The 12,149-nt window shown below is 33.9% G+C and overlaps 1 protein-coding gene across 1 annotated transcript in view; it reads right to left on the reverse strand.

The window, feature by feature from the left end:
- Positions 1 to 12,149, reverse strand: part of Znf804b (zinc finger protein 804B) — a 465,037-nt gene that overhangs the window by 79,141 nt on the left and 373,747 nt on the right. Inside the window, exon 2 of the mRNA XM_013026033.1 lies at positions 9,447 to 9,590. Coding sequence (XP_012881487.1) covers positions 9,447 to 9,590 — 144 coding nt within the window. The remainder of the gene's footprint in view (positions 1 to 9,446; positions 9,591 to 12,149) is intronic.

The raw sequence follows: 12,149 nt of genomic DNA on the forward strand, positions 1-12,149 counted from the left end.
AAGCAGACAATACAGTTGAGAGAAACTGACATTAATCGAGCAAATTTCTTATTAGATGTGAAAAAGTAAAGCTCAGGACTGACACAGAACTGTATAAAGTCTGAAAAGGGGCAATAGTACCTGTAGGTCCCCTCCAGTACTCTAGGAGCAGTGTTGGTTGGCCTCCTGGATCTAGTCTTAGGGGTACCTGGTACAACTTAATCTGTAAACCACTCAAAATAAGAAATTAAATTAAATATTGACTACTAGAAAGACTCCAAACCTTTATTTTTCATGACTTGCCATATATACATAGATTTTTGACAGTTTGAGATGAACCAATGAAAAATACAAGTTACAGCCGTACACCAGTGGCTCATGCCTGTAATTCTAGCTATTCAGGAGACTGAGATCTAAGGATTGAGGTTCAAAGCCAGCCTAGCTAGGAAAAGTATGTGAGATTCTTATCTCCAATTAACCACCAGAAGCACAGAAGTGGCGCTGTGTCTCAAGTGGTAAAGCACTGGCCTTGAGCTGAAGAGCTCAGGGACAGCGCCTAGGCCGAGTTCAAGCCCCATGACCGACCCCCACACACAAAAAATTACCATCATATTGAAGGTTTCTACCTAACCCAACCTATGCATAAGAAACTTTCCAAACAAAATTTATAGTCTCTTGGTTATAAATAAAAATGACTAGCAATCTAAAGCACAGATTAAAACTAAGCTTCCTGGTTCTATACACACATGCACGACACCCCCACACTTTGAAAATATTCAGTAGATGAATCAGAAGAGAAGTTTGTGAAAACATCTCATAATTTTGACATCACCGTGCAAAAAATGAACATAAGAACTTTAATAGATGAATATTTCTTGTTGGAAATCCAAATAAAGCATTTTGAAAATGAAGGAGAAAATAGAGAAATAGCAAATGAAAAATCTCAAGGAATGCCCTGCATGGTATTAGAAGACTGATTCATAACAGTAATTCAGAGAGCGAATGTTAGTGTCTCAGAATTCTGATTTCCAAAGTTTGCACTGAGCATTTTCTTTTCACCTGGAATACTCTCCGGTAGTGATGGCTGTATGCATTGCTCCTTTGTGTCTTGTAGCTGCATCTTAAGCCCTTCACTGAAGCCCTGAATAAAACTGTATTCTCTGCACAGCACTCCCTATAAATCTCGCATCTTTATTTTTCTCCTCAGAATCATCAGATATCCTATATATTTTTCTTATTTGATATATTCAACCTGTATTTTTCTGCATGCTATAATGATCAGTATATGATGATGGAAATGATTGGTTTCTCCCTTAATGTATTCTCAGCATTTGAAACAATGATAGATACTTTTGGTTGGCACGAAACAAATGTTTGTTATAAATAGAAATGATGGAAAATCTGAAGTGTTCCGAAAGAGAAAAGATAAAGATTCAAGATGCCATCTAACTTCTTAATAGAATTACTGAAACTGAAACCCACATAAAGATAGGTCAAGTATGAGAATAGAATAAGGAGATTCACTTTCCTTGATAAGCAAGGCTTCACAAATTTTATTTTACATGTTTAATTTCTTAGCTCCTAGACTACTCAGGTTCTACACAGAAGTATTAAATAAACAAAACAACATGTCAGAAGTTAGGGATATGGAAACAAGAATAAAAAAGGAAACATTTATTTATAATTTACTCATTGTTTTATTCTTTTATATTCCTTGAATGTTTTAGTGTGAGTATGCAAGCATCTTTTATTAGAATTAGAATTTATTTAAAATATATACTTGCATTTAATTTGAATCCTTAATTATCACAGTTTAGGTACACAATAATTTAGCCATGCTCCAATATTTTTCTGTTTTAAATGTTCCTCAGCATAAATCTTTGGAAATCATCTTATCATTTTCCTAGAACACACATCAAATGGAATTGTCAATAGAAAAATTCTGTTTTAAAATATTTGATCATCTAAAGTATAGCACAAAAATTGAAGTACTTTATCCTTTTAAAAGCAGTGTTTTCCCACAATTGTCAGTACTGATTAATATTACTGTTTTTCACATTTTACAGTCTTTTAAATTCCCACAAATGTGTAGTCAGTTGATTATAAGCAATGTAGAAAAATGTTCAGATTTTATATGTCATTGACAATATTTAGCCCTATCCTTTTTTTTTCTTCTTGCTTTTCTTGTGATAAAGATTTCTAGCATAATTGTTGGCCTCCTAAATGCCCAAATGACTGTAAGACCAAGCTTTTCTCTTCCTTGTATACCTATCTTTAAAGTGCATAATTTTTTCTATCTCCCATATCTGATCAGATCTTTCACTTGCTTAAGGACCTTGAAGGCTCACAGCTAAATAGATTTACTATGATTATCACAGCATACCAGCGTTAATATTGGCTCAAGTATTTACTTAAATTATGAAAGTGTGCATTTCTCAACTTATGAAGAACTTCAGCTTAGTACTCTCATCTTGTTCACTGTAGTGCTTGTTCTATCCATTTAAATAGTGATAAAACAATGCTAAATGAACAATTGGATATGGGACAGAGTGGAAGGGCCTAATTTAGAAACTCATTTATTCAGCCATTCATTCACGCTTCAAATATTCATTGAGTTGTCCTACGTGTCAGGCATTGTTTTAAATTCTAGAGGTTGAATGGCTATTAGAGTTAAATGTGTCCTTCCCTTTGTGGGGTTAATGGCCAAGAAGAAAGTAGCAATTTTTTTTAAACTGAATCATTTTATTTTTTGCATTTTGCAGTGAGATAACCAATTTTTTTGCTGGTATAGTAACTATCTGCAAATAGCAAAGAAAGCACAACAAGCTCTGATTTGTAGTGCTTGTACGTACCTCTCCCACTTTACTGACTTCAAGCTACCAATGATTAAACAATGAACACACATAAGTTTTGAACACCTGGCTTTGGAAACACATTGAGCTGATTCCAGTCATCACTGGGAGTGGGAATTCTGAGTTCAGGTTCAAGAGAAAGGTCCTGTTGAAGAGGTCACTATGAGAGCTTTGAAACCCCCAAGAAGACAAGAACTTGAGAGCTGAAGATCAGATGAAGAGATGCAGTATTTATAAAGAAGGAATATTACTAGGGGCAGACTAAGGTAGGACAGAGATGAAAAGAACCAGTGTATTAGATTTTGTATTTTTCTATGGATAGAGAATATTGGAATAAAAACAAATCATTTTAGCCAAGGCAAAAGAGAATTTTGAATAACTTGAATGTAAGCAGGAACCTCTTACATTGGCATCAATTTAAACATGCTTTACTAATATTATATATAACATATATACATATATAATTTGGGAACACATATAATTTATGTATAGGTAATTTATGTGTATCTCTTACGCATACATGAAATACGTACTTTCTATGTACTCAATCCTATGAGTACATATATATATATATATATATATATATATATCATTAGGTCAATTAGGATAATATATAGAGAAAAATTAGATAAAATTGTAGCAACAAAGCAAGACACAAATAGGTTATTAATGAATTCTCGGGCTGTTTTCCAAAAGACAGAGATACATCTGTTTTCATAGTTTACCTGGAGCAAGGAGACAAAGAGATTCAAAACAATATTTATAAAATAAATCAGGAAGTAAACCAGTAAACCGGTCCAAATGATAATAATCATACTGTAAAGCAAAAGGAGATTAGTAGGATTAAATTTCACTTCTGGGGGGATATAAAAGTGAATTTATTATTTTAATTTGAAGATATTTCATGTTAAGTTATTAATTGTAAAGAGCCAGTATATCTCTGGGCAAAGAGAGCTTTCTACTGAGGATGTATATATATTTATTCCACTCTGAATCAAATGTACCTAATAGTATTGAGAAAGGGATTATGATTCAAAGATGATCTCTTAAGAAATTATTGATATGTTAGCTGTACTAATTGTTGTAGTACTCTTTTTAGAAACAGAATTGTAATTTTTATACAATTGATTTTTAAAATGTGCTTAACTTTTACACAAAAGTGCTCAAAGCAATATCTATAACAATTGAGTTCCCAAAAACACAATCTATAAATAGAGAAAGCTTGTCAATAATTGAAATTCATTATTTTCTTTCATGGGATAGAAAAAACTACTTCACTATTTACAAATATTAGTAAAAAGAGCATACTTATTTTTTTCTTTTGTTTTGGGCTTTTTACTTTACACAGATTTGGGATTTGAACTCAGGGAAATGGGGTTGTCTATAAGCTTTTCTGCTCAAAACTAGTGCTTTATCACTTGAACCACACTTCTACATTTGACTTTTTGGTGTCTAATTGGAAATGAATCTCAGAGATTTTCCTGCCTAGGCTGGCTTTGAACTGTGATCCTCAGATCAAAGTCTCCTGAGTATCTAGGATTATAAACATGAGTCACCAGTGCCCAGTGAGCACACTTTCTAAAGCAAATTATAGAAAATTATTATTAAATTGTTATTAGAATTCATGTATATCTATTACTACCAGGTTATCTTATTTTTTAGTTATATGTTTTTAATCATAGTAAAACTATGAATAATAATACAATAATTGCAATAAAATGACACACATAATACTGCTGTTTAAATAAAGAAACATATATCTTACAAATCACTTTTTTACTGAAAGGATCCTGCCCAAATATTAATATTAATAAATAAATGAAAAGAAAAGATGAGAATTCCAAGATTTCTTATTAAAAATCTAGTACTAAGTTGCTTATTGATAAGTAATGGAGTGAATTCTCATTTTAGATTTACTTCTAAATATAATCAAAAGTCATATTGTTGGAAGTCCATCAGAAGAGGCAAGATATTGCCTCTTAATCTTGTTGAAAAATAAAGTTATGGCAGCCTCTTATATTGCTCATGTCCAATTTTTTAAAGCAAAATTCCAATCTTCATCCTTATACTTATTATCCCTATCAAGAAAAGCTGTTAACAAAGACAAAACCAAATAGACACTCTTAGCTTTAAAATGTGGAATAAATTGCATATTTAATTTTCATATATATTGTCTTCTTTTCCCTCTATGCAAACTTAGGTTTCATTTGAAGGGGGAATTTTAAATTCAGCTTCATCTAAGGTTGAGGTAATTTTCAAAATATTTTAAACCAAAATAAATCTTTATAGATGGAAGCATTTCAACGTAATCCAAGGAAGCAGTTTAACATGGTTGGCAGCAAATGTCATTATTCTGGTCTTTCCAAAGTGGGCAGCATGCACAGGAATTCTCCATGATAGTAATAGATCTGAGCAGAAGAAATTTGAAAAAGTGCAATGTTAAATTAAGTTTTCTATGAAATCTCAATTACTTAAATATTCAGATAGGAAATTTTCAAATCTATTCATGAAATATGCAGATATATGTGTGAAAGGCTGCCACCAAACAGGAGGGCATCCTAGGCAGGAGGAAGAGCACGGGCCAAGTGAAGCAGGTGGAGAAGCATAAGGCGGTTTGTGAAAGAATGTAGGGGAATTCTGGAGTTCCAGGGGATAAATCTGGAAATGAAGTTCAGATCCAGACTGTGGAGGTTTTGAGTGACAGGCTAAATGTTCAGATTCTTTTAATAGTCAGTTACCAGCCAATAAAGATTTCCTAGGAGGGAAATGACTATGTAAAAGGAGTAGTTTAGAAACATTAGTATGATTTGACGTGGGCAGGTTGATTTGGGGCAGGGTAAGTACTAAGAGTAGGTTATACAATTAGAAGTCCCTGAGGAGATGAAGAGAGAGGTGAAATAAGAATGATGAAAATGAGGATTCAAAGGTAAAATGAGTGCAAGATATATTTTGAAGGAATGAAGGAAGTAGGGTATAGTATCAAAGAATCATAAAGATATTCCCTAAGAGAGTTGTGGTATCATTATGACCATAATGGCTTGTTTATTGATTGCCCTTTCACAAATGTTCATAATTCCCCTATTCTTGTGCCTTTATGTAGGTTATTAAGGTGGGTTTTTTTAACCATAAAAAGGCCTACCATTTTTGACAGCAAGTTTAACTTCTATTAACTTCTATTTAACCTCATTATGAATTCAGCTCACTTGTCTTCTTTTTGAAATTACTTTTTTGGCTGACTTTTAATTGTTATAATAATATAATTTCTACAACATTTAATGTACTGTAAGAGCTACTGTCTTATCTGACTTCTCAGTTAAGTTACTAGATCCCTGAAGGTGAGTAGCAAATATATCTTCCCCACCTATAACATATTGTACATGTTCAAAACTCAGTCACAGTTTGATAAAGAAGCATGTGCAAGAGAGTTAGAATATAAGTATAAAGATGAACAGAAGTGACATGTAGTAAAATAAAAACCTTGAAATAAAATTCCTTCAATGTGTTTCAAGCAAATGCAAATCAGATTGAAAAAAGCAATACAAAGGAAATTGATTCAGTTGAATTTCTAAGCTCCAAGGGGTGTTGTGTTTTGCCTGCTTGCTGTGGAAGATTCACAATTGGTAATTCAGGACTTTTCATAGTCCTCACCAGGTACCTAAATGTCTTCCATTTCCTCACCTTAATTTCATGTTTCTGCTTCCAAGAATGCCGTCCTACATAGAGCTGCTATTTGATATCTACTTATAAGGCATAGATTAAAAAAATCAACATTTATTTGAGTTAGGGAAGGGAAGGGGAACAACAGAACAGTGAGACAAAGGACAAGGGGGAACCAATGCCACAGCAACATGGACAAGATGATATTTTGGAGATGATCTCTAAAACTTGGGAGGGCATTGGGGGGGAGGGAACAGGGGAGGAAAATGAGGGAAGGGGTAACAAGTTTGACAAGAAATGTACTTATTACCTTTCTTATGTAAGGGTAACCCCTCTGTACATCACCTTGACTATAAAAAAAAGATAACCACTCTATAAAAAAATCAAATACGGTAGTCCCAAGACAACGTCCCTTATCTTCTTTTTCTGTAAATTCCCAGAGTATTTTTTTCATATGCAGTCTGAAGGTCATAAGTATAAAAAGCTTCTAGGGAGTAATGCTTATGAGAAACCTATCTTAGTCATACCCTATTTCATCATTTTATAACTGTAAGTGAGGAAACATATCAGAAAATAATCTTTGATAGCTACTAAACACATTCATTAAAGAAGATGGCAGGGTGACTTACAATGGGTGGATCAAGGTGGTATTATCTGAACCTAGAGATTAAATTTAAGATCATATGACGAGAGATAACCAGATATCCCCTGCCTCCTTATGGAAAGATATGAAGTGTCTCTACTACTTTCCCACAAACAAAAAAGTAAAAATCTGAATTTAATAAAGTATCTTATATAAAACCAGTTAGGAAAAAACATACACATATACCAAAAAATGACTACTTTTAGATGAAATGCTATAATGTGGGATTTATACAAAATACCATAGCAGTGAGGGAGGTATGCTTTGAGGAATGTGGTATTATGAAACAAGATTATTCCGTGCTAGATACACAGTTCATTTTACACATCTTTGAAAGCATCCTTTTTATTATTCCCAGTTTCTGGGTCTTTTGTCTGAGTTATTGAATTAGAAAACTCTGGTGATCTGCATTATTACAGCTTCTAAAGTGATTATTATGCCCATGGGACTCTGTGGGGTTCTACAGTCATCATTTTTCCCCATTGGTTTGCTCTTTTTAGAGAAATACAGTAAGCTATGTATGCCTCATCTCTTTCTTCATCCTCCACACATTTCTCAAACCCATATGTTGGTATACACCCCATACTTAGATGTTAGAATAATTATTCTTTGGGGTTACTTTTGAACCTTTTTTTCTTTTTGTTGGTACTGGGCCTTGAACTCTTGGTCTAGGTGCTGTACTTAAACTCTTTTGTTCAAGCCTAGAATTCTACCATTTAGCCACAGCACCACTTCCAACTTTTTCTGTGATTAATTGGAGATAAGAATTTTACGGATGATCCTGCCCAGGCTGACTTCGAACCTCGAACATCAGATCTCAGCTTCCTGAGTAGTTAGGCATAGAGTAGGCATGATCCATCAGCACCTGGCTTTACTCATTCTTTTAGACAGAGAACATACATGAGTTACCCACAGATTTCAACATGTCAGGTCTACCTGTCATGAGAAGTTTGTACCCGGCTGGCTCTTCTAGCCAAGGGGTAACTGCCTTAGTCTTATTTCCTGAATTGCCAGTCTTCATGCATCAAACATGAAGTATAGAATCCGACAGCATTTGAACAATAGATTCTTTCTTTCCAGCAAATAGAACTGAAGAAATTTAATAGCCATGCACAGAGCACCCACGCTGATAAGTAAATGTATATTACCTGCTAAGAAAATGAACTGGAAACTTTTGACCTGCTATTAACCATTGACTTACTATGCCTGCTTAAACTTTGGGAATCTTTGTTGTTGCTGTTTGTTTGATTGTTCAAAATTGTTCATTTATTAAATAATAAATCTGACTCTCTTAAGAGGACAAGTGAAGTAAACCAGACCCAAAGAAACATAGGCTCCATGGTTTCCCTCATTTGTACTAAGTAGTAGATGCCTAGAATAGTTCTAGTAGAGGATGACAATACACATATGACTACATAAAAAGATGCTAATCAAAATGACCTACAATATATGGAAACAAGAGTTTTTTTCTTAGTTATTTTGAACCTTATTAATGCAATTTTATGCATAACCTTAGTTATGCAGTTTTTTCTTTTATTTTTAATTTCCCTTTGGTTTACTTCCTGTTGTCACTGTTTTTTATTCAGTACATTTTGTTTTGTATATAAATTTATTTGAAGATGAGAAAGAAATCACAGAAACGGTGAGACCAAGGACAAAGGGTGAACCAATGCAATCGCGGTAGTCACAAGACACTATGTTGGAAATGAACTTTACAACTTGTGGGGGAGGGGAATGTGGAATAGTGGGAGAAAATGAGGGAGGGAGTAACAACGTTGGACAAGAATTGTACTAATTTCTTTACTTATGTAACCGTAAACCCTCTATGACATTACCTTTACAATAAAAAGTCTAAAAAGAATGATACAAAAAAAGAAAAATGTAACCGTGTATGCCAAATTATTTTCCAAAGACCCAGTGTTCCTATAAGAACAAAAAGAGAAGACTATAAGAGATTGTGCAATACCTTCTGTGCTAGTACTAGTCAAATTCTAATCCTGTCAATAACCAGCTAAGTATCTTCCAACGTGATGTTAATTTTATGGATTCCTGCTCTTCTGTATATTCTTCTTCTAAAGTAAATCAGATGATCTATGATTAGATCATCACTATGTTCATCTCTAGTTTTGTGGTACTTGTAGGGAAAAAATGACTTCCCTTAACAGTTGAATTTTAAAAAAGATTTCAAGTAAAAAAAAGACATAAAATGATCCCACTTCTGAATATTAGATGCCAATAAATAAGGACAACTTATTGCGGTTTGGTTTTGAAAGAATAAATCTAGAAATGTAAAGGACTTCCCCACTATGACTTACCTGCTTATGAGCATGATCATAAGAATTAATATGATTGTCAAATTCCTGGTGTTTGTGATACTGCTTGTCACATAATTCACAGTAAAAGTTTGCCTTTACATCTTCCATGGCCTTTTCTGTGGACTTCTCTTTTTCTGCAAAATCCTTCAAAAAAATGAAAGAGGGCAAAAAATGTTGGTTATAATTCTTTCTCATAGCACAACCAGATCCATAATAATCAAGTTTGTATTTAGTTTTCCTGTGATTAAAATACTATGACGAGTCTTGGTACATTTTTGGAAATTTGTAGCACTGTGGAAGTGATCTCTAGTGAGACCTCACTGAAGAATCAACAAATGACTTTTCTCAAAGTAAACGCCTCATGACAATTGCAACCTTGTCTTTACTTATCCTTTCTCTTGCTGACCACTCCATGTTATAGTTCTGTCTATTCCCAAATACATTTCTGGTTATTCATTTATGTTATTAACCACTGCTTTGTTTCTCTGATATTACTTCTTAATTTTTTCATGGGTGCACCCATTCACTGGTATAAGGAAAGATATCCACTGTGTCCAACTCCAACCTAAGCAAGCTTCTTCTACAGCATCAGGTTCCTGTACAATGAATGCTTAGATGTTCCACCTCCAAGCAGTTTGGGCTGCTTAATTCCCCAACTTATAATTTTCTTCATTTTTCTCATTGCCTACAGAATTAGAGTGACAGACACTAAATATAAACTATGCAACCGAAAAGTGAGTTATATATTTTTTTCTCATAGTAACTGTATGAATTATGCTCCATTGCTTAGAAAGTTCATTCACTTGTGATTACTGAATTAATGAGTAGAGGGAGGATTTGAGTTAACCTAAATTTAGCTTTCTTGTTGGTAACTAGCTTTGAATTACCAGCCAACTTAATGTGCTATGAAGCTGCCTTTTATCTGGTTGTGATCACCTCTTATCAAATTCTTCTTTCATACTATCTTCTTAAATTCTATCACTAAATATGCCAATTGATACTAAATTACCTTGTTTTACATTTATTGCTCCATCAAATCCTTTTTAGCATCAACAATCTAGACCAAATATCCTGACTAGCAATTTAAGAAAAGAGAAGAAATTGGTTACACTTATGGAAAACATGAATAAAAGCCACTGAAGGCACATATATGGCGATGAGCATGTAGATTCTGAATTGAAGACAAAAACTCAGTTGCTCAAAGAACAGAAATAATAATCTGCGGACTCAGTGACTGCTAAGAATTAATGCAGGAGTATCTCCTAAATTAGTGCTCACTCTTCTGCATCAAGCTTAGCATCAAGGGAAGCCATTAGATCTCATCAAGGGAAACTCTTCTTTTTCATTCCATCCCTTTTTTCAAACTTTCTCTTCTTTTAGTATAATTCCAGGGACAGGCTTAGAACTAGGCTTGATTTTGTTGTAATCATTGCTCCTTAGTTTATTATACGTGGGAACAGCAGCCCTAGAAAACTAACCATGCTCCTTCAACATTTGCCAATTTTGTCTCCATTCCTCAAAAACACCTCAGTCTCTTGAACTAGCAGAAGGAATAATAGCATACGTATCAAACTTGATCTCTTCCCAGAATGTGTTTTTCATTAGTTCAGATTTTATGACTCCTGGTTCATTGGCCACAAGTAAGGGTTCTTTATTTATATTTGATACTTTCCTCTGAACAGCTTCCTAAAACAACATTTATTTATCTTGTTACATGGCCTTTAAAACAAAGTTTTCTATCTTGTGTTTTAAATTATAGGTTATTTCTTGCAAAAACTCACATTTTACAAGGTCATATCACTGAATTTCATGTCATATTTCTTACTTTACTTTTCTTACCAGGAAATGGTATATGAATTCCCATCTCCCTTTCTTTCTAATATCCTAATGGCATTCTCTAGGTGATATCCTAGTCTTTTATTGAGGAAAGGTTGAAGTACAATTGCCAACAAAACATACAAACATAGTTTATATTCCAGTGTGTCCAAGCCAAGCAAAGTATAGAAATTAAACCTATTAGCTGGAGTTTGCAGAGTTGAAATGAGAACTCTAATGTATGAAAATAGGAATCATAGGCTTATAAAATAAATGGCAAAGAAAAAAATGACAAGGAAGAAAGGAGAAAAAGAAGAAAAAATAAAAACAAGCAAGCAGGAAAGAAGAATTTCTTAAGATTCTTTGGCTACATTTGAAAAGACATGGCTAGAGCTAGATAGGCACTGAGGACAGTCTTTGTAAGAGAATGTAACTCAATGGCCCATGGTATTACCCATAATAAGGTAAGCTTACTGTGGTGTAAAATTGGACTGACTACATAGATGGAAATGAATGAGTCCAGCCATATGTAACAGACACTGGAGGATAAAGTCACAAGGTAGGGGGAAGATGCATTATACGAATCTAGACTATCATTTAGCAGAGGAGGAAAAGATATTTAATAATTTTATGATTTGTATCAAATCAGTTGTCCGAAGTAGAGAAGCAGGAACAAATCTTTCAATGAACCATTCTGCCTCAACCATTCAATTAACTATGCACTATCCATTTCTCAAGCATCCCCTATCCCACCAACAATTAAATATTTGTGCATTAAGGGTTTCTTATTTATATAACTAAAGATCAAATGCTTTTTTTTTTTTTTGTCGGTCGTGGGGCTTGAACTCTGGGCTTGGGCGCTGTCCCTCAGCTCTTCAGCTCAAGGCG

This window comes from Dipodomys ordii, unplaced genomic scaffold, assembly GCF_000151885.1.
Source record: "Dipodomys ordii isolate 6190 unplaced genomic scaffold, Dord_2.0 Scaffold90, whole genome shotgun sequence".
NCBI classification, from domain to species: Eukaryota; Metazoa; Chordata; class Mammalia; order Rodentia; family Heteromyidae; genus Dipodomys; species Dipodomys ordii.